Source organism: Mauremys reevesii, linkage group 5, assembly GCF_016161935.1.
Source record: "Mauremys reevesii isolate NIE-2019 linkage group 5, ASM1616193v1, whole genome shotgun sequence".
Lineage (NCBI taxonomy): Eukaryota > Metazoa > Chordata > Testudines > Geoemydidae > Mauremys > Mauremys reevesii.
The window spans coordinates 69116790-69140691 of NC_052627.1; the positions used below are offsets into that span (position 1 = coordinate 69116790).

The 23902-nt window shown below is 42.6% G+C and overlaps 1 protein-coding gene across 10 annotated transcripts; it reads right to left on the minus strand.

Moving 5' to 3' along the window:
- Positions 1-1937: 1937 nt before the first annotated feature.
- CBR4 (carbonyl reductase 4) lies at positions 1938-21656 on the minus strand. Of its 10 annotated transcripts, none has more exons than XM_039541964.1 (7): positions 21517-21643; positions 20661-20687; positions 18396-18537; positions 17292-17409; positions 15208-15344; positions 13671-13805; positions 1938-2177 (listed from the first exon to the last, which is right to left on the minus strand). In XM_039541964.1, the coding sequence occupies exons 1-7, from the start codon at positions 21598-21600 to the stop codon at positions 1999-2001; spliced, it is 822 nt and encodes a 273-aa protein (XP_039397898.1). In that variant the 5' UTR covers positions 21601-21643; the 3' UTR covers positions 1938-1998. The 10 variants fall into 10 exon arrangements, with proteins under 10 accessions (XP_039397898.1, XP_039397897.1, XP_039397905.1 ...); XM_039541963.1 differs by having other exon boundaries at positions 17292-17412; positions 21517-21637; XM_039541971.1 differs by lacking the exon at positions 21517-21643 and adding an exon at positions 21296-21393 and having other exon boundaries at positions 17292-17412.
- Between the last annotated feature and the right edge of the window lie 2246 nt (positions 21657-23902).

Below are 23902 nucleotides of genomic sequence, written 5' to 3' on the forward strand. Positions count from 1 at the left end.
GAGGATGAGGCCCTCTTCTAGCAGTTGAGGTATGAACACCAAGGGAGGAGAAATTGCTTTTGTAGTTGGCTAACCATTCACAGTCTTTGTTTAATCCTGAGCTGATGGTGTCAAATTTACAAATGAACTGAAGTTCAACAGTTTCTCTTTGAAGTCTGGTCCTGAAGTTTTTTTGCTGCAGGATGGCTACCTTTTTTGCTGAAGGATGGCTTTTGTGTGTCCAGGGAGGCTGAATTATTCTCCTACAGGTTTTTGTATATTGCCATTCCTAATATCTGACTTGTGTCCATTTATCCTTTTACATAGGGATTGTTCAGTTTGGCCAATGTACATAGCAGAGGGGCATTGCTGGCACATGATGGCATATATTACATTTGTGGATGTGCAGGTGAATGAACTGGTGATGTTGTGCCTGATCTGGTTAGGTCCTGTGATGGTGTTGCTGGTATAAATATGTGGGCAGAGGTGGCATTGAGGTTTGCTGCATGGATTGGTTCCTGAGTAACAGTTGTTATGGTGCCGTGTGTGGTTGCTAGTGAGAATATGTTTAAGGTTGACGTGTCTGTGGGCGAGGACTGGCCTGCCTCCCAAGGCCTGTGAAAGCAAGGGATCATTCTCCAGGATGGGTTGTAGATCACTGATGATGCATTGGAGAGGTTTTAGCTGAGGACTGTAGGTGATGGCCAGTGGAGTTCTGTTGGTTTCTTTCTTGGGTTTGTCTTGCAGTAGGAGGCTTCTGGGTACACATCTGGCTCTGTTGTTTCCTTATTTCCTCGTGTGTGTATCGTAGTTTTGAGAATGCTTGAAGATCTTGTAGGTGTTGGTCTCTGTCTGAGGGGTTGAAGCAAATGCTGTTGTACCTCAGCGCTTAGCTGTAGATGATGGACCGTGTGGTGTGTCCGGGATGGAAGCTGGAGGCACGAAGGTAGGCAAAGAGGTCGGTGGGTTTTCGGTATAGGGTGGTGTTAACGTGACCGTCACTTATTTGTACCGTGGTGTCTAGGAAGTGGACCTCCCGTGTAGATTGGTCCAGGCTGAGGTAGATGGTGGTGCCACAGGACTCTTTGTCGCTTTTTACAGATCCAGACTAACACGGCTACCCCTCTGATACTTAATACTGTCATAGAATCATTGTACAGAAGTGGCATCTCACACTCCAAGGGCCAAGCAATGACCTCAACATGCACTCACAACTGCTACCGATTTCAATGGTAGTTGAATATATATTTGAGAACAGGACTCAGAAACTTGTTTTACACAAGACTAATACTTTTCACTGCACAGTATTTCAATCCCCCAAAGGCAGTACAGTTATGTTGGAGAGCATGAAATTTCCACTGCCTTAGCTGCAAACAAGAAATAAAAGAAACCATTTGCATGTATTAGATAGCACTAAACAAATGTATTGATTAGGAAATATTTGGTAGGAAAATAAAAACAAAAGGTGAGGACTTTCCTCCTGGAGAGGAGTTTACCATTTCATTACACACAATACCAATTCTTCTGAAAAGGAACATTTGAAATATTTGGTCAACTAAGCAACCACCACGACTGACCAGTGAACAGGCTCACAAATGTTATGTCTTGTTGTGCTATAGGAACCTTCAGAGTGATGCTCCCATTCTACCCCAAATCATAAAATGTGAATGGCATTCAGAAAAAAATGTACTTAATTTCAATGTGTGATTTAGTATCATTACCATTTCCTCACCTCTTCATAGAGGTTATGAAAAAAAGTTCTATGATGCATCCACCATGCATTTCCTCATTTGGCATCATATATGCAGGCTTTAGTTAACTGACCAATGTACATATTACATTACAACCTTACATTCTAGACTTGAGTTTACTATTTAACTTATACATGATTATCTTACTGTTTTGATTAAAAAGTGCTAACTCATGAAAGCATCATCTTGATTACACACCTCAGAATCTTCATCAGCCAAGTTTATTTTTCTCTCCATTCATGTCATTTTATAAGTACTGTTGTGGTATTTAAATTACAAGCTGCAAGCCTCCATCTACAACTAGAATATGCCCTGTAATATACGGAGACTCCAGAAGAAAGACAACAGCTTGTGCAACTTCATCAGGCTCTCCAAATCTTCCAAGAGGAATAGTTTTCTTCAACTGATCTTCTTTCAAATGTGCAGTCATCTCTGTGTGAACAAAGCCTAAGAGAGAAAAAATGTTTGTGACATAAAATGTAAGCAGAACTGATGGGAGTAGCTGTAGAAGTCTGTAAGAAATCCTGGTATAATATAGTGGCTCTATAAGATCCTTGAGTCCTATCCTTATCCAACATAAAGTAAGTTTATGAAAAAACATAACAGTTATTTCACCGAGAATCAGTCCAATCTCAGCACAAATACATTTTGCACAAATACACTATTACTCCTGAGGGCATTCTGCACCAAAAAATTAAAAATTCTGTGCACCATATTTTAAAATTTTGCAGGTTTTATTTGTCAATAAATAAATGCAGAGGCTCGAGCATGGCAGTGGGGAGCACATGCCACTGGCTGCACGAAGGTGAGAGATCACCATGCAGCCCCCCCATCACCACCCACCATTGGGACATGGACTCAGTGGTGAGGCTGCACCATACTCTGACCCAACGCAAGGCCTGGATCTGCCTTAGAAAATCCCTAGAGCTCTGAAAATCGCCAGGTGCATCAAGTGTGGGGCAGGCAGGCTCAACCAGGCAGGATCCAAGTGTGAAGGGGCTGTGTGGGGGGATCCAGGTATAGGGTGAGAGGGTTCTGTGTGGAACGATTTCAGTGGGGGGGGGATCTGGATTCACAGAGGTTCATTGGGGGGCTTCCAAGTGAAGGTGGTTGGATCTCAGCAAAGGGGTCTGAGTACAGCTAGTTGGGGGTCAGTGGCATCAGGGTATGGATGTGGGGACTCAGGGTGGTGCAGGGAGGTGGGGCTCATCAGTGTGGGTGTTTGAGTGCAGGGAGCTCAGTGTGGGGTGGTCTGGGTGTAGGGGCGAGGGTCTGGAGGCAGGGGGTCTGGGTGTAGGGGATTGAGGTTCAGTGGGGTGGAGTTCAGATATGGAGTGTTAGGAAGGTTTTGGGTGTACGGGGTGAAGCTTGGCAGGGGTGTCTGGGTATGGGAGATTCAGATGCACGAGGATTGGGTAGATGGGGGAGCAGCTCCCCCATACAGTGATCCCTCCCCCTGAAACTGAGGAGCTATGGGGGCAGAAAGCAGGGGAGGTTTCTTGGGGTGGGTCTGACACAGCCCCAGCCACTCCCTGCAGGGGAATAAGTCCCGTCCACTCCTGCCTCCAGCCTAGCCGGACTAGCAGCTGATCCCGGCTCAGGGTAGGAGCCATTGGCTGGGGTGTCCCCAGCCCCACGTTGATTTACCTCTCGGATGGCTGCTCCGATATACCTGCACTGATAATGAGTGATGCGTGACTGCTCTTGCAGCTTCCATATCAGAAAGTCATTTTTCTGTGGGGAAGCAAAGAAATTTGCGGGGGCATGAATTCTGCACCTGCGCAGTGGTGCAGTATTTCCCCAGGAGTAATATATATGTATTTGTATGCATGCACACACACACACCCCTTCCCACAACAGCAATCAACATATATTAGAGGGGTCTGTCAGTGAAAACCTGTGATAACTTAACCATATCAGGTTTTTCACAATAAAGAGAGATTTCAGAAGCTGATCGTCAAAAACACATTATGTATAGTGAGACATACTGCCCCATGTTCATCATAGTGGTATAATTATATGGTTAAGACAATTATGATGCATCTTGTGCAAAATATGGCATGTGAAGTGTGTATGGAAAGGTTTAATTTGCTGAATATGATTATCCTATTTGTATGCATGTATCATTTTTGTACCTAGAGTTACAAATATTGACTATGTATTTGTATTTCAAATGTGCTTACTCCTGGGTAACACCCAAAGGTTTGTTTGCATTCAGGAAAGCCAGCACATTATGAATGGCCTAGTCAAATGGAATGGCCCATCAGCAAAGACAATGGGCCAGGGAAACACTTGTCCTCACCTGGGGACACTGACTATGCGAGGCATGCAAGGGCATGCAACCAGACCATATAATAATACTGAACTCAATTTTGGTACCTGTATTTTTCCCACAAATGGGCTGGGAACCGGATTTGGAAAAAAGGGGTTCCTGACAGTCAGAGAAACTATGTAAAGGTGGGGAATGACATCATGACTTGTCTTTACTCCCCCACAACTCAAAACCTGAAAGAACCTCCTGAAGACGAAAGGACGTGGAATGGGGGAGGAGACCCCAAGCTGCAAAGCAGATGCAACTTGTGCCTCAAGAATCTGCAAGCCTGCTTGTATCATCAGTCAGGGTGAGACTTGCTGATTCAAATCTTATCTAGTTTGTATAAGACTTAGATTGCGATTTTGTTTGATTTCCTAGGTAACCTGCTTTGATCTGTTTGCTATCACTTAAAATCTATCTTTCTGTAGTTAATAAACTTGTTTAAGGTTTTATCTTAACCAGTGCGTTTTTAAGTGAACCGTCAGTGAATCTTGGCTCTGTTAGCAAGGGCTGTTGCACATCTTCCCCACACTGAGGGGGAAGCAGACTAATTTAATGAGCTTGCACAGTACAAAGAGATACAGGGACACATGAGGATGGCGGAGGGAGTGGCTGAGTGGGGGCACAGAGACATAGGAATGGGAGCAGGGGGCACAGGGCAATGTTCCCTCTATTTTTTCCCACCCATGTGCGGAATGAATTTTGTTATGTACACCAATATGGAGGTGATGTGTCACATAACAAAATTAATGTGGCAGGGTGGGCTGAGGAGTTTGGAGTGTGGGAAGGGGCTCAGAGCTTGGGTGGGGTGGGGGGGTGAGGCTCGAGCTGGGATTGCATATGCTGGGGTGGTGCTGAGGGATTTGGGGTACAGTGGGACTCCCCATGGCTACAGTGGGGAGAGAGGACTCCCCCACCAGCTCTTTCCCCAAAAAGCAGCAGCTGGGCTAGAGGCGAGAGATGCTGCTCCCCCGACCACGGCAAGTCCATGGCTGGGCCGGGTCAGGCCTGGGGAGAGGCGCTGCAGCAGGTCCAGGGCTTGGGGAAAGGTAGCTCTGGGACAGGTGGGGAGAGGAGGGTGTCTGATTAGGGGTAGACGGACATGTGGACAGAGGATGCAAGGACACATGAGGATAGGGGCAGATGTGCCTGACTGAATGGGAGAGGCTAGGGGTCAGCCAGGGTCTGCATGTGGGGAAAACTCCCTAACAATCCCTCCCCAAAAAAACCTGGTGGGAAAAGTATGGAACAATACCCAACTACCATCCAAGTACACACCCGGGCTCCTTCCCAGTAATTACTTCCCTCTACCTCAGCTCCTCTGTTACCCGACCCCTTCACACACACCTCCAAGCCTTTGCACTGCTTCTGAGGAGTGCAGCAATACAGTTCTGCACTGTAGTTTAAATGAATTATTACTCAAAGTTATGTATTAATATGCCTAGTAAGGAATCTATTTGTCAAAAAATGTTTCCTGAATAGTTTTTGTCATCTGTATTGTTACAGACATACTTGTTTACAGGTATTTTGAAATAAATTACCAAAATAATTGAAACTGGTGTGATTATATTGTGTTATTTTGACAAAAAAATGCCAAATTTGACAGAATTTTAAAGTATTGCGTACAGAATTTTTAATTTAGCACATACTGTATATACTCGTTCATTAGCCCATTTATTTATAAGCTGACCCCCCAAGATGGATAGGTAAAAAATGGCAAAGAACACCCCCCCCCCCAACTTTATGACCCTTTCATAAGCCAACCCTGTATTTCAGGGGTTGGCAAACTTTGTCTCCCGGCCCACCAGGGTAAGCCACTAGGGGGCTGGGACGTTTTATTTAGGTGGAGCATTCACAGGCACAAAGCCCCTCAGTTCCCCATGGCCCCAGTTCACTGTTCCCAGCCAACGGGAGCTGCAGGAAGTGGAGTGGGCTGAGGGACATGCTGGTCACCACTTCCCACAGATCCCATTGGCTGGGAACAGCGAACCGCTCCATGCCTGCGAACGCTCCAGGTAAACAAAACAACAATGTATTAAGATATTCAATTCAATAGAGCTTAAAATCATCAAATTTTGGTGTAGATCCCTTGATAAGCCGACCCTGGGTCTTTAATGATTCACTTTATCAACAAAATTCAGCTTATGAATGAGTACATATGGTAATTTAATTTTTGGTGCATAATTCCCTCAGGAGTAATTATCAAAAGGTATAAAAGGTAGAGGTAAAGTGGGCTATTTCACCCTCCCATGAAAAACCTCTAAATAAACCCACACAAAGAAGTCTATAACTATCCTAACAAATTAATTTTATAGTTACTATAAAAATTTTATTCAGAAGAGCTTCTAGAGAAAACATGTGCAGCTGGAAATGTTTTAAACCTTTTGTTTATTTCTTAATGTTGAAATGGCAAATCCCTTTCAGGAAACACCTATTTGCAAATACTTTAGCTAAATGCAAAGCTCTATTATCATTGCTATGTAAAATGTTTTGTGTATGAACATGGAATCTAATGACTTTGCTAAAGTAAATGGCTTCTTAGAATAGTAATTAAGTATAGAATATTTATAATTCTTTTTTCTCCATTAAATTACTAGCATTGCCCAACAAACTCTCTCATCCATCTTAGGAAGATAAGAAAAATCATCTTTTTGACATGATCATATTTTGGGGGGAAACCTAAGTGCTTTTAGACTATAAGAATTATTTAACTTTAACTTAAAATCTGTAAACAGTTATAACACTAACAGGAATTAGGGTGGATAAAAATCAATTATTTAAAAAAAAATCAGATTTTATTTCAATTTTTTTTTTGATAAAATGCTTTGAGGAAAAATCTATCTAAAGGTACTTTTAATTAAGATATATTGTAGCTCAAAGGTATCTCATCATAGAATAGGAATTATAAATTCTAATTCTATAGTATGAGACAATATATTCATGTAATGTTTAAGAAAAGTTTTATAAATGAGCTCCAATAGTACATGGATTAGGGACCCAATCTTATCTGGTTCCAAGGGCTTCTGTATAGATTATTTAGGTTAATCTTTCTATCTACCCAATGGGACTCACAGTGCTCAGTCTAGAAGATACCATCAGAAATGCTTAGTTTTACAGTTCTCAAACGGTGGATTTGTCTCTCCAGAGATAACAGCAAAAACTTTTTATTTAAAAACCATGAGAAACAACAGACCTCAATGCTATCAACTCTCTGCAAATTTGTGTACACAGAATCAATCCCTTACCTCTCTCTAAAAGTACAAAGTTTCAAAAAGTTCAATGAATAGAAGATTGTTGGGGGCGGAGTAGATCTGGAAATAAATGTGAGAAAGGAGGGACAGGTAGTAGAAACAAAAAAGTGAAACTGTTTGAGCAGCATATTCCAGAAGTCTTGAGGTCTTTCTAAGTGTATCCTTCATTGATTTGAGATCTACCATACCATTCTCTCACTAGATGGGAAAACCTATAATGGTAGCAGGCCATAAAAGAGACCTAGCTTGGGAATATTTTAATGAAGCTCCTCTACCTGTGGGTAAGACAGGCATGCATGCAAAACCCAAATAGTGCAACAAAAAAATGCAAGGCCTGGGTGCCCGAATGAAACAACATCAAGATAAATGTTCCTTCTCAGGAGGAAGCTGTGTTGAAGATAATGAAAGGAACATGTCTGAACATGCAGGATCTTCAGATTATTAACCTTTTTTATTTCATACTTCTTTCTTAAGGACTGCCTGTCTTCCTTGTGGACAATTCTTGAATTCTCATGTGTGAGCAATAATATAGTAGTTACTCTATAGTACTATCATTTTAGACACAGTTGTGATAAAAAAATAAATAGCTGAAATAGGCAGATCTTCCTTTTACAATTTCACCTTTTAAGTAGTACTGAGTGTCAGTGAATGCAATGAGTAATACTAAATGAGCAGTATGGTAATAATAATTAAATAACTGCATTGATTTATTTTGTTTAGGAGAATCCATCCTCAACATACAGGATTCTGAAGACCATCCACCTTCAAGAGCACCATCACGACAAAGTGGGTATTAACCCACGAAAACTCATGCTCCAATACATCTGTTAGTCTATAAGGTGCCACAGGACTCTTTGCTATAGTTTCAGAGTTATCTACCAATGATAATGTTTCAGTCACGTCATATATGTCACATAGCCACAGTATATCACCTGTAGCAAAAAGAAAAAAAACCCTCAATCATCCAGAAACAACCATAGATAAGTTGGTGATAAGAACCAGCAGATTACAAAAAAGAGGTAATTGATGAAAAGTTGCCCAGTTTGTTTATGCAACAAACTCTCCTTTCCACATGATTGAGACATCACACTTCATTAACATGGTTCAGTCATTAAGACCAGGATCTGGTCCACCCAACAGAGCAGATGTCACAGGCAAATTGCGGGATAAAGTGTATGAAAGAGAAATTGAGCAGTGTGCAAAAGGTCTAGAGGGTGAAATTGTTAACCTGAATCTTGATGAGTGGAGCAATGTCCAAAACGATCCTGTTGTATGTGCTCATGTGACAACAGAAGAAGGGAATGTCTTCCTTAGAGAAACAATTGATACATCAGCAGGGGCGGCTCTAGACATTTCGCTGCCCCAAGCACGGCGGCATGCCGCGGGGGGCGCTCTGCCGGTCGCAAGTCCCGCGGCTCCGGTGGACCTCCCGCAGGCGTGCCTGCGGAGGGTCGGCTGGTCCCGTGGCTCCACCGAAGCCGCGGGACCAGCGGACCCTCCACAGGCACGCCTGCAGGAGGTCCACTGGAGCTGCAGGAACAGCGGACCCTCCGCAGGCACGCCGCTGAAGGCAGCCTGCCTGCCGCCCTCCCGGCGATCAGCAGAGCGCCCCCTGTAGCATGCTGCCCCAAGCACACGCTTGACGTGCTGGGGCCTGGAGCCACCCCTGTACATCAGGAAATGCACACACAGCAGAATACTTACAAGCAGCAGCAAAAGCTATAACAAACTGTGGGGAAAAAATTCAAATGTCTAGTATGCAGCTTGGTCACAGACAGTGCTACAAATGTATCCAAGATAAGAAGAAATTATTTAGGAGTCCCAAGCTAACAACATACAGTTGCAGTGCTCATTTGATGCACCTCCTAGCCAAAGACTTCAGTGTTCCAGAAACAAAGGCTAATGTTGAAATTGCAAAATACTTCCGTAACAACTACTTTGCAGCAGCTGCTCTGAAAAAAGTGGGAGGAACCAAGCTAGCTCTCTCACAAGACATGCGATGGAACTCAGTAGTGGACTGTTTTGAGTACTATATCAAGAACTGGCCTAATCTGATGACAGTTTGTGAACAAAATTGTGAAAAAACAGATGGCACTGTCACAGCCAAAGTTATCAACATTGGGCTTAAGAGAAATGTTGAACACATGCTGAGTACTCTGAAGCCTATTTCTGTAGTCTTGAACAAAATGCAGGTAAATAGATGTTTTATTGCTGACGCTGTTGAAATTTGGAAGGAACTGAGTGAAGAGAAATATGCAATGACAGAATTAAATTACAAGCATTAAAAAACAAAAAAACTAATAGGATAAGCACCATCTCTAGCTCATTTTCTTGCAAATATTCTCAAAATGCGGTACCAGGGTCAAACTTTAACTGCCGAAGAAGTTGTTGGCTATGACATGGACATCCTGCAATCATCCCTCCATAATGCCAACTATAATAAACTTCAGAGCTAAGAGTGAACCATTCAAGAAATATATGTTTGCTGATGTTTTAAAGAAAGTCACACCAGTGAACTAGTTGAATCCAAGTGCTTAAGGGACTTCCGAGACAGTTGAAGTGATAATCTCACTTTTAACAGCAGTAGCTGCTTCTGCTGGAGTAGAAAGTATTTTCTTCCTTTGGACTAATTCATTCCAAATTAAGAAATCGTTTGGGACCTGAAAAAAGCAGGAAAGCTTGTTTTTCTTTTCCAGATTATGAACAAACAGGAAAATGAAGGTGAAGACAACTGAGTTAGCTGCAGAAGCCAATATTTTAAGTTTCTCATGTGGACCTGACAGTTGATTTGGTTTTGTTTGTTTGTTTGTTTTAAATATTTACCATATATAGTCGATCATAAGCCAGTTCATTTATAAGCCGATCCCCCACCCCAAAAGATGGATAAGTAAAAATGGAAAATGTTTATAACCCGTTCATAAGCCGACCCTATAATTCAGGGGTCAGCAAACTTTGGCTCCCAGGCCATCAGGAGAAGCCGCTGGTGGGCCGAGATGGTTTGTTTATCTCAAGCATCCACAGGCACGGAGGTAAACCTAAGTAAACGAAGAGTCCCGGCGTGGACAGGCCGGGACAGCAACTGGTGGGGAAAATTTTATATTATATATATATATATATATGGGGGGAGGAGGGAAGAAGCTGGGAGTCTGGGGAGTAACCCTTGTGACCACTACCCACATGAACCCACCCCTAGCCTGGGACCCCCACACTCTCCCCATCCCATCCCTGCCCACCTTATCTGGGGAGGATGTCTCTGACCTGGCTGGAGCTGCTCCAGCAGGCTGAGCAGAGTGGCCACAGCCTGCTCCGGTGAGCCTGACTGGCCGGCGCAGCCACAGCATGTTCCAGCAGGCTGGGCTGGGAAGCATGGCCACAGCGTGCTCTGGGGGGGGCGCGGCAGGGCCTAGCGGCATGGCTGCAGCCTGCCAGCCCCAGAGCTACAGCTGCTTCGGAGGCTGGGGTAGGGTAGAGCAACGCGGCCAGAAGCGGAGAGACTCTGGCCCCACCTCTTCCCTTCTGTCTCTGCTGGCTGTGCTGCCTCTCCTTGCTCCCTCTGTTGGGGGAAGGGGCTGTGTCCCACCTCTCTATACCTGTTCATAAGCCGACCCCCTTCTCTGGTGCGTCCCTTTTTTACTAAAAAAATTTGGCTTATAAACGAGTATATACAGTAATTCAACTATTTTAGTTAAAAACAATTTTAACAAATACAAAACCCAATTTTTAAAAACGTGAATGTTTGACTAAATTCAAATGCTTGTTTTGTTAAAATATGTTTGCTGTTGAAGAAAAAAAAATCTAGAATACAGAACGTTGTTGTTTTAGTTAAATAAAACAAATTTAAATGTCTGTCTGTTGATGTTCTCCTCCTAATACAGCATGGCAAGAAAATCCTCCAAATATTAATGATTAACCTGTTGAATTGGAGATATTTATGAAATCATTCCGTGGTGAACTATCAGCTTCAATTACCTTTAGTAAATGAAATAACCAATCATTCATTTTCTGATATAGCTGTAAAACTAATCTGAAAAGTTTCAAAATAAATTTAAAAATGTATAGTGTCTATCTTCTAAAATGAAATCTACATCTATCTCTGAGTTGTGAAGAATATGTATTAAGGTTATAACAACCAACAAGAATGCACTTTTATGTAGAAATCCATGATTAAATCGAGTCTTCCCGACTAGGGATTTAAATCAAATCCACCCTGACAGGAATGGTTGGGCTTTTTGAAAAACATTTCATTTCTTGTCAAACTAATAAAATTGAAAATTTCAGAACATGGACTGACTAAAAGAAAAAAAAAGTTAATTTTAACTTTTAAAGTTATCTGATGCTTTTGCCATCCAAGAAGAAGAAAGGCACTTAGAGGAATGTTGCATATTCATTAAGCAGACTACATATTCAGGAGCTAAAGGTATCACCTAATCTAACCCTGAAAGCAGGGTGCCAATGAAAGAGACAGCAACAAACTTTGAATCTAAACATGTCGGAAAGAGGCTTACTGTCCTATAATTTCATGGCAATAGAAAGATATAAAAAAAAAAACACCCCTCTGAAATGAGAACCCCTCACACACATCCTCTCTTCCCTGATTAAAAACAGTAAGGACTACACAACTCATCCAGTCCACTTCTACAAGCAAGCTGCCACAGCAGCTAAGAAACACAGAAGACTCAAAGAAACCCAACCCAAGGAAACCTCCTCAAGATTTCAACTATGGTGACATAAAGTTAACTAAGACACTGCTAAAGGATTAGATTTAAAACTAATTTTATTTTATTGGAATCGTGAAACGCAATAACTTAAAATATTAATAGTTTCTCTTGTTATTCACCAAAAGGTTAAACTGTGTATTCTTGGAGAAGAAATGGGGCTAAACATCAGAAAATAAACAGTGGGATTTAATTGGATACAAGATTCTTAACTGGCCAGTCTCAAGACAGCTCCTTAAATGGTTTCTTCTAAGTAAGTGATTTAAATATTTTCTTGGATCTCATGGAATTTAGTTAAAATTGCTTATTCTGCCCAATTATAGCATGTTTCAGTTATCAATGGTGGGTGGGTGGGGTGTCTTTTTTATACACAGATATATAAAACACCCACCCACCCCCAAAGAGGATCCACCTGCTCTTGAAATTATTTTGTAAAGAATACAAACATTCTTTGTTCTCTACGGATAGACGAAGTCTGGTTTCATAATAATTTTGGGAACTAGGGCCTTAGTTTCAGTTTATAAAGAGAAAAACGTGTCACACCTAAGGCAAGTCCACACTCAGCGATGTAATCTCTGCTAAAAGCTCTCCAGAGAGAGGCATACTTCCATTACAGTCTGTTCTGTAACCCGTTTATTAGTTGAGTTCTGTCACTTGTGTTGCTTTGTTTAATGTTTTCTTTTCCTTTCTTTAACAAAATAGCCAAGATCAATAGCTTGGTTATTTTGCCTGATCTCAATTATGGTGTACCCAAAAGGTATGTAAAGAATCTGACCTTGTAGTTGGCAATAAGAGAAACAATTAGTAAGAACTAGCTTACTATTTCTAGTTTCTCTAAACATTTTTAGTAATTTATAATACAATTACTTGGCATCCAACAATTTAAAATTACCCCTTTCTACTCCATACAATTATATAGCCCTTTAAAAAATTGAAAGATCAGTCCCATCAGGAAATACACCTCTACCCTGACATAACGCAACCTGATATAACACAAATTCAGATATAACGTGGTAAAGCAGTGCTGGGGAAGAGGGGGGACGTGGCGGGACTGCACATTCTGGTGGATCAAAGCAAGTTCGATATAACGCGGTTTCACCTATAACGTGGTAAGATTTTTTGGCTCCCGAGAACAGCGTTATATCAGGGTAGAGGTATAGTACAATATGCCCCCTCTCATCCATTTTCTTTTGTCTACTAAGAGTCTGAAACGTTAAGGACAATGCAGATATAGAAAGGAATCTCCTATTAAAAAAAAAAAAGAAATTCCTCCTCACGCAGCATTTCTTAAAATTTCCTTTTCTACACAAGGTTAGTTCACAGAAGCAAAAGCTAAGCAAACCAAATTAAATTAGATATTCAAGAAGGAACACATTTATTCCTTTAAGCACATTCATATGTAAAAATGGGCTGAGTAATAAGATAGACAAACTTTTTTAAGAAAACTTTTACAATAATAGATTACCATTCTGTTTGGAAACTAGCCTAAAACCTGCTACTTGGTGTTTTTCCATCAGTGTACTTCTATAAATAAATAGTTTCTTACTTTCAAAGTACAATAAGCAAATAGTAAGCACTTCTTTGTTCCAACCTTGCTGATCTATAACTGAAGTAATCACAAACAATGTGCAGAGATTTAGTATCTTAATCAAGAACTAACCTGGAGCAACCATGTTGACTCGAATTTTCTTTCTTGCTACTTCTTTAGCAAGAGAGCGTGAAAATCCAACTAACCCTGCTTTGCTGGCACTGTACACACTCTGACCAGAATTGCCCTTGAGTCCAACAATACTTCCTAAAACAAACAGAAGAGCAAACAGAGGCCAAATGACAGACTAAATTTAATCTTTTACAACAGGATTGTTGTGGCTTTACTGAAGTCAGAACTTTTGATCACCATCCTTTTAAACAACAGCAATTAGAGTCGATACGCATTTGAGTCCCCATTTGCAAGTCAGAACTAAAAATCTTCCCTTGAATGCATGCCTAACTATTGGAGAGACAGTTAAGATTACAACTCAAGTAATGAAAATAAATTAATATTCAGGAAGCAATCTTATCACTGACAGCAAATCTCTCAGCTACCTATGTGCAGTTCATACAAATATGCAACAGAAAATTATAGTACTGGTAAGTCTGTGGCAAAGCTCCCTGAATAAAACCCTCCTAGAGAGGAAAAAAAGCCATGCCTTTCTTTATTTTGATTTTAATTAAGAATAACACTTGCAATAACTGGCAAAAGTTACAGGAAGATTATAAAAGCATGATGAAATGCAGACTAAAGGTTTTATAAGGACTTGATTTATCACTGACATGAGCTGTGTTTACATTCAGAGGTTGCTGAAAAAGTTTAAAAAGGAACAATGTGTTCACAAAAGAAAGGCTATGAAAACAGTGACTCAATGAGTTTAAATGAGAAAACACACGTGCATAACATTACTTGAATGTATAAGGGTTTGCAGGACTAGGAATAAAAATTAACCACACACAAAACTCATCATAATTGAAAAAACATATAATACGCCTTCAGCCTTTCATAGTGTGTGTTACTTCTGGATTGCTTTAAAGGGGCACTGTAAATCTACAACCTAGTCTTTTTTTTTTTTAATTAAAAATATAAAACATTACACCTGCCTTTGAATCCTCTTCCCGAACGTTATGGTTAAAAAAAACAAAACACAAAAAAACACCACACACACATTTTCCTAATTCTTTAACATATTACTGGCTTTCATAAACAGAGAAATCTATCAGACTCTCCAGACAAAACCACCAAGCTAACTTTACACCAAATGCTATGAATAGTGACAGGTAAATACACTGGGGAAAATATCTTATTTTTCAGTTGTAGGCATCTTTGGTTTTCTTCTTACAATTAGCTTCAAATGGGCACAGAGGTCTAATCATTTGAAGTGCATTCCAGGCTTGGAGCATAACAATAAATGTAGAATATTTTCAAAATGACATGTGGAGAATTTTTTTTATTATTTGATTATGCCTCTCTACAAGTTACTGGACCCATTGATAAAATATTAATTTCAGGACATTATACATTTCCTACAATTGTGTTTCAATTTTGGATTCTTACTACATGTTTTTAGAAGTATGCCTTTTAACATGAAATTTCTAAGACTGTGTCTAAGAAAGTCATTGAAATAAAATTAACCACCTTCAACTTGCGTAAGGTGGAGACTCACCTATGTTAACAATAGCACCTCCCTGCTGTTGAAGCATGTGTCTTACAGCAGCTTTGCATGTCAACATTGTTCCCAGAAGGTTAGTGTTAATTTGGGATACCATATCTTCAGATGTGGTTCTCAGCAACAAGCCATCCCTGCCAAAAAAAAGACACACCACACCTGAAAAATTGGTTCAAGTCATCTCTGGTCAAATTCCATTGACCAGAATGAAGTTCCACCATGGAAGAATTTGACCCTACATATACTATACTAGCACTGTTCTCGATAACACTGAAAAAATTATGCACAGTAATAAGACAAAGCCCGCATCAGCCATTTTGCTGATAGTACATTTGACCGCTTGTCATATACTAGCTCAGAGAACTGTCAAACACTAAATTTCGAATGGATCAATTTATTTTTGACCATGAAGAGACCGGAAATTATATATTACTGGAGTTTCACTTCCATTGAAAATAATATCTTTGAATACAACAGAAAGACAAGGAGAGTAAAGGAATATGTTTTATTGGACCAACTTCCGTTGAAGAGAAAGATAAGCTTTCAAACTTACACAGAGCTATTCTTCAGGTCTAGGAAATGGACTTGGAGGGTATGTCCTCACTACAATTAGACACCCACGGCTGACCCATGTCAGCTGACTCAGGCTCGCGAGGTCATAAAATTGTGGTATAGCTGTAGCCTGAGCTCTGGGACCCTAGGGAGGGTCCTAAAGCTCAGGCTCCACACTAAGCCCTAATGTGTATTTTATTTTTTACAGACCCACAGGCCACCTGCAGGTATTTAATTGCAGTGTAGACATATCCTTAGCATCACAGCTAAAACACAAGGTGGAACATATTAACTACATATGCTAAACACCACATATTTCAAGGGACTACTAAAGGAGAAACAGCCCCTTAGCACCTCTCAGTGGTGCCAGTAAAATCCATGTCTTACCAGTGCGGGGGGGGGGGGGGTCATGGGGAAGAGGGGCACCAACTAAGGGGGGGGCACGTGACCTCCCCATGTGACTCCTCACCGCCCCGCCTCCAGCCCAGGGCTCCCATGCTCTCCCCGTACCCTCCCCACATCCATCCCATGTTATTTGGGGCGGTGGGGGGGTGTTACAGGGTTCTGTCCTCCTCCTGCTGTGCCGGAGACACGGCTGGGAGGGGGAGGCGGTACAGTGGCTGGAGGAGCTACCAGTGTTCTGCTCCTTTCTCCGCTGCTGCCCCTCCCAGTGGGGAAAGGAGCAGAACTCCCAGCCCCGGAGCTGCATCTCCATCCTTCCTCATACTACAGCAGCAGCACTCCAGAGATAGGGCTGGGGGCAGTATAGTCACAGGTGGAACTGCCAGCATTCTGCTCCTTTCCCTGCTGCCCCTCCCAGCAGGGAGGCGAGCAGAACCCCCAGCCTCGGTCCCCCAGCCCTCTCCTCTGGCAATGCTGTTGCCGTGTCTTTCTGGTACACCGTACCGGCTATAAATGGCTTGCTAGTATGGCTTACTGGCCTTCTTGCACTGCTGGTCCCTCTCAAGTCATGTGCGGGAGGGAAGGGTTACAGATTGTTGTAATAAGCCATAAATCCAGTGTCTTTATTCAGTCCATGTTTTTTGGTGTCTAGCAAAGTTATGAATTTATGCTCCCAGGCTGATCTTTTGAAAGTGTTGTGCAGGTTTCCTTTGAGAATGAGAACTGAGAGGTCATACCTAGAGTAATCACCTTGTGAAAATTGTTCACCCACAGGTGATATGGTGTTTTTGTCTTATTTTTGTAAGTGTTCATTTGAGAGCATAGTGATTATCTTGTTTCACGCCCACAGTTGTTGTTGTGATATTTAGTGCACGTACAAGATCCATGGATCTTGAAAAATGTGTTGCGGAGGATGTTGATCATCATAGCAGTAATTATGTCTACAGGTTTTGCATCTGTTGTTCTGGCTACAATAACACTGACCACAATACATAGTCTTCAGATACACTTCAATTCATTTTTAGAGCCATTAACAATGTGTTTAATTTTGCAGTTATTCTCTCAGTATATTTAGTACCTTTCAACAAGAATGCATGGCCTACTCTTACTTTCAACATCAAACTAACCTGTTGACTCCAGCAGCATTAACCAAGTAATTAACATGACCTAAATTCTTCTCCACCTCCTGAAGTGTATTTTGGACATCTTGTTCCATGGCTACATCACAGCTAAGTGCCATATGACCTGCTGTATTGAAATGAAGTTGCATTAGGGTAATAGTAAATATAAATAGCAAAATAATAGTAAAAATCAGATGTTGAACTAGTTCTAACTTAAGAAGTCTGCTCCACCTCAAAGGAGAATTAAATGAGGACATGTTTCAAGAAGTCCGCTGATTAGTTACAACACTTTCTTGTGTTTTGTATTTTTTAGCCCTTTTCAAGTTTGGAATCAATGTGGTCTAGAACGGTTTGAGGTCTGGGCTGGCTGGAAGCCAAGAATTGCCAAATTTTAATACCATTTCTGTCACCAACTCACATGACCATGGACCACTGCCTTAATCTCAGGTTACCCTATGTGTAAAAGGGTGTCTGTAACAAATACTTATTTACCTTCCTCGTAGGTGTGTTATGAAGATTATATATTTTGGGGAAAAAAGTAAACTGCTGCGTGAACTGCTCTTAAATGCAAAATATTATTGTTATAAAATATTATAACTCTAAAATTCCCAAAAGAATAGATGGTTCTTAAATGCTGTTTGGAATTTACACACTTTTCCTAACTAAAAAAATGGTATTGGAATATAACACAAACCCTGCCAGTGTCAGGCCCTAGATTTCATGGCTTATGTTTCAAAACAGTAATGTACACAACTATGCTAAAAAATAGTTTAAATGCACTTTATAATACACAAAATTCACTGAACATTCATTTTGAAACTACACAAATTTAAAAACAAAATAGACCATCTTGTTCCCAGTGAAGTTAATGAGAACTTTTCTATTGACAATCATGAGAACAAACCCAGGCCATTATTCACACTATTTCAGATGGAGGATTTACTATCTGCTTTTCTACATGTAGCTTAATTCTCAAATAGATGCTCCCGCCTTTTACTTTCACCTGCATTTGTGAATATGCTCAGTTTAGATATATTAATGTATTACTCTTACCAGTTACCTAAACAGTGGACAGTGCATGAACAAACAGTAACAAAGCAATATACATACCCCCAAGGTGATTCACAGTAGTTTGAGCTACTTCCAGATTTCTAGCAATAATAGCCAAGCGGTATCCTTTCCATGCCAGTAGTTGTGCAACAGCTTTTCCAATTCCTCTGGATCCTCCAAAAATAGCACAAACTTTGGCCATCTCCAAAGAATAATTCACAAACAGCAAATAAGTCTACAATCAACATGACCGGCACCATGTATTTTAGGACCTGATCCTTTATGATGCCAATTATCTTCCATTCCCACTGAAGTCAATGAGAATATAGCACTCTGTCATATCAGATTGTTTCAGTGTTACTGTATTCATACCTAGTTTATTTAAACTTTATCAAACAGCTGAACTAACCACTATTAGCTAGGTGTTAAGGCGGAATATCTTCAGTTGAGGAAAAAAGTGTACTAAAATTTCTGAATTACAGATACTCTTCAATTTTGCAGTCAGATAATCATGAACTATAAATTAACTATTTTAAGAGTGTGATAAAGTTTGCAAGCAATATAATTATCTTTATAATTATATACCTGCTCAAGTCAGTGCTTATAATTCAGTCTTTTCAAAGCCAACTCAAGAATGAAATGTGATTACTGTATTAGCACTTCTGATATTAAAGCCACTCAGTCTTTTGACCTTGGCCTCAAAACTCATCCCAACCATCTCTATGACACCATAACATACCCTATTTTTATTAGTAAAACTTACGGTGTTTACATTGCCACTAACCGAACAGTATTTTGTTGATTGCTTCTGCTTTTAAATAAAAAGCTTGTTTAATCAGTTGAAATGATGCTTGAGCAGGTATGTACCTAACTTCAGGCCAAAACCTTGTGCTTTAGTAAAGACAGAATTAGGGTGCTAGAATTTGCCACTTTGCCATTATAATGTTGCTTCCTGTGGGAGACGTGAAGGTAGAAAAGAGGCCTAGTTTCTTTCCTGTTGGTTACGGAAAGAATGCCAAAGTTATCTTTTCAGTTAACTGCCATGTTACGTCAAGGGAAATTATGAACATAGGTTTTTAACATGAAAAATATTCTGGAACTACACAGACTCCACTTAGCAGTTTTATACAATCTGTTGGGAGATTTCTAAATATGACAATATCCTTTAAGAAAAATAAATCATCAGTCCACAAACGACCATCACAACTGGCAGTTTCATAGAGTAGCCCAGAAGAGAATCAATAAGATTTTATAGGGTCATTCCCCCTTACTGAATCACTGCAATTTGTCTTTTACCACAAGGTCAAGATTGGTACACCTCTACCCCAATATAACGTGACCCGACAGAACGTGGGTTCGCATACAACGCAGTAAACCTCTGACATGCTGCTCTGAGCAGCGTGTTAAGGGTGCTGGGCCAGGCCAGGGCCGAGGGGTTCAGTAAGCAGCAGAGGGTCTTGGGCGCAGTCAGGGGCTCCCCCTGCCAGGGCCTGGGGGGCAGGAGCTGTGGGAGGGCATTTTTGGGGACCCCACAGTCCCAGAGTGGCCCAGGGAATTAGCAAGGGACCAGGAGCAGCCCGCTCTGCTTCCCTCGCCACAGCCGTGTTGCTCAGGGGAGGGGGCTTGGGGGAAGGGATCCCCCCCACACTCACCAGCAGCAGTGGAAGCGGAGCAGCCCAGCCCTAGCCAGCTCCACTCTGCCAGCTCCCAGCCATGGTGCTCCACTTCCCACTGCAAGTGAGTGCAGGACCTTTCCCCAGACGCCCCGCAGCTACATGACTGGGGCCAGGGCAAGGAAAGCGGAGCAGGCTGGAGCTACATCACTCCGTTTCCCGCCGCCGGTGAGTGCGGGGGGGGGCATCCTTTCCCCAACCTCCCCGCAGTCACCGGTGGCTGGAAGCAGAGCACCACAGCTGGGAGCTGACGGAATGGAGCAAACTGGGGCTGGGCTGCTCCGCTTCCCACCGCTGCCAGTGAGTGCCTGTTGGGGGCGGGGGGAGAGGTAGATAGGGGTGAGAGCAGTCAGGGGGATTGGGTAGGGGGTGGGGTCCTGGGGGTGATTAGGGACAGGGGTCTCTGGAGGGGGCGGTCAGGGAACAAGGAACAGGGGGGGCAAACCAAGTTATATCAAACATGGTCTCACCTATAATGCAGTGAGATTTTTTGTCTCCCGAGGACCGCGTTATATCGGGGTAGAGGTGTATTCTCACCTTTGAGACACTACAGAACCCCCATCTTTCCAGACATAGGTGTTGTATCATAGCACCTTTTACCAAAGGATTTCAAAATGCTTTACCAATTCTAGGCCATTCTGGAACTACTTACATGAAAAAAGGCCTGTTGGACTGGATCCTAGGGAGAAAAAAAAAATCTATCCCTGTAGTGAGTGGTACTGAGACTAGTGAAGGGGCAGTCTTTTGCACCTTTTCTACCACTGGGCCCATTTTGGCTTCTGGTCAAAGTTTGACCAGCACTAATATCTGCTCAGCCACCTAGGCTGGATGCAGCAGCTGCTATACACCGTTTCGCTCCCAGGACACAATGTCTCAGCCACGCCTTCCCCTTCCAGTGATGTTTCCGCATCACTGTTCTCCCACGCCCGCGCGGGGTGACTTGTTCTCCTAAGTGTCACACCTTGGGCACAAACGGGACTGTTAACTCTTCCTGCAAGGCGGCCCACAGGCTTGCAGGGCTCCTCCGTGCGCACACCCGCCCTGCAAGGGCAGCGTGAGGAGAACATTACGGGGGCTCGGCCCGCGAACACCCAGCGGAGCTCGGACAGCTCCCGGGAGTCGCTTTCAGCCTCGGCTCCAGGTGACTGTAGCGCAGCCTCTCGCGGACCCCCTCCGCCCGCGGGAACTTCACGCGAGCGGCCAGCCTGGCAGGCAGCGCCCCCGGGCGTTCACCACCCAGCCTCGCTCCCGCCGGCCTCCCCCAGGGGAGAGCAGCAGTTGGCGAACCCGCCTCGGGGACAGGCTTCAGAGCGGCAGCCGGCTCCCTGCGGCGGAGCAAGCGCTGGAGCTTCGTGCTCCCCCCTCCCCTTCCGCTGCAAGCGCCATTGGCCTCGCGCTATTGTAGGCACTTGTCACAGTGGCGCAGCTACACTCGGGGTTCAGCAGTACCCAGTTACCATGGAGACCACGCTGAGCTCTGTAGCACTCGTCTACGTTCCTCCCCCTACCTCGCTCGGGCTGTTACTTGGAAAAACGCGCGCGCAGCCCTTCCTTCGTTGTAGCGCCCGGGCAGAGACTGGACCGCCGCTCATAAAGCGCTACGCAGATCCTGCCAGACTACCGGTCCCGGCGTGCAATGCGGCCAGGCTGCTCGGGCTGCGGGCATTATTAGGGAGCAGTGCATGCTGGAACTTGTAGTAGGAGTGCCCAGGTGACGCTCCGGCTGCTGCTGCGCGGGGCTCACAGACCGAAGACGACCCTGGCGCACAGGGTCTCTGCGTTGAACTAGGAATAATCTTCCAGTAATTAACCACCACCCAAAGCCTCACAGCAGCCCCCCCAGGCAACAGGCACCTTGCCCCAGCTGCCATCTCACAAACCAGGCTTCGGCAGTTTTATCACGGGGCGATAAAGCCCCAGTTCCTGGAGTCACAGCAGGTGGTTCTAGGGAATCACAAATTGAATACGAGTCAATACCGTGATGCCGCTGTGAAAACCGCAGCTATTCTGGGCTCTCACCGTCCCTTCAAGCCCTATATGTCTATGATTAAAATGAAAAAGATTACCATAAAAACAAACAAAAATTAGTAATGCTAACCTCAATCAATGCATCAGAGGGGTAGCCGTGTTAGTCTCAATCAATGCATCATTCAGAATTTTTTTTACTACTACATTTTAGGTGATTATTTGTCTGCCGGTTACTGAGCCTTTCGGGCGCACTCATGCCACGTTCTCAGGCTTCTCTCTACATCTGTGAGGACCAGAAATTCATTTTTAAACAAAAGCTGAGCTGCTCGCCTAGGCCCTTGCCTCCAGGAACCAGGTCTTTAAGAAAGCATGTATCATGAAATGGTGAAATCACAAGAGTTGCCAACATTGAGTAAATCTAGTCCTCACAGTTGCTGAAAATAAGCAATAAAATAATCAATTTTTTAAAACCTCATATTTTAAGCCCGTCTCAATTTTGGGGACCCTATTCATGATTTTTGAGTGTTTTCTATTGAGAATGCTACAGGCAAACCTTCCAGTCACTCCTGCATGACCCACCCCCAGACATGCAGCTATTACTTATGTGCCATGCAGCATATACCTCCCTCTCTAGCACATAGACAATTTTGCTTTCTATCTTAGTTCAGAGATTTTAGGATTTTGAACTGAAATCTCAGTTTTACACCTTGAAGCAGTAATTTACAATGAACCTATCAACTATTTTAACACTGTACTTTTTAACCTAACCCTGCTCCTGTACCAAAGAATCTGTTGCCAGAAATGATTTGGCATGCAAGTGTACTGAGAACTTGTCTTGCATCACATTTACATTGAAAATTGCTGCAATTTTCTTTTTAGCATATCCCTATTGGATATCTAAGAATCTTTCCCCCCCCCCCCTTCCTCTTAGTATATTTCCCTTTCTCCCCATGGATCTATCAGTTTGTCTCTACCCTTATGTTTTTTCTGCTTTAACCATGCTGGCATAATTAAAATGGTATTCTCTCCACCTCAGTGTACAGGATAATATTTTTATACCCGTATAGCTGCATCTACACTAGGGCTTTTACTAGAATAATTATATCAGAAAAAACCCACCCCCAACATACTTCTGACATGGTTATGCCAATAAAACTTCTTAAGTGTAGAAGACCAGACCTTTATCATAGATGAGATAATACTGAGTGAGACAACACAGCTCAGCCATTCAGTTGTCAGAGGATCTTTTGAGTGATTCAAGGTCTCCTTTCCTCTACAGAGAGAATGTCTACACTGCAGCTGCTACACAGACACAGCTATGGTGCTGCAGCTGTGCCACTGTAGTACAGATTCTTCCTGCATCAACCAAAGAGGTCTCTTCCCCCTCTCTCCCCACCAGTCAACATGGTTAATCCTCTCCAAGAGATGATAGCTAGGTCAATGGGAGAATTCTTCCATCAGACTAGCCACATATACACCAAGGGTTAGAGGTCAACCTTACTATGATGTTGGCAGATGTGGTCATCCCACCTCAAAAAAAGATATATTGGGATTGGAAAAGGTTCATAAAAAGGGCAACAAAATTATTAGGGGGATGGAAGGCTTCCGTATGAGGAGAGATTAATAGGACTGGGACTTTTCAGCTTGGAAAAGAGATGGCTAAGGGGAGATATGATTGAGGTCTATAAAATCATGACTGACGTAGAAAAAGTAGATAAGGAAGTTTTGTTTACTACTTCTCATAACACAAGAACTAGGGATTACCAGATGAAATTAATAGGCAGCAGGTTTAAAAAACAAAAAGTAGTATTTCTTCACACAAGCACAGTCAACCTGTGGAACTCCTTGCCAGAGGCTGTTGTGAAGGCCAAGACCATAACAGGGTTCAAAAAAGAACTCATGGAGGAATTCATCAATGGCTATTAC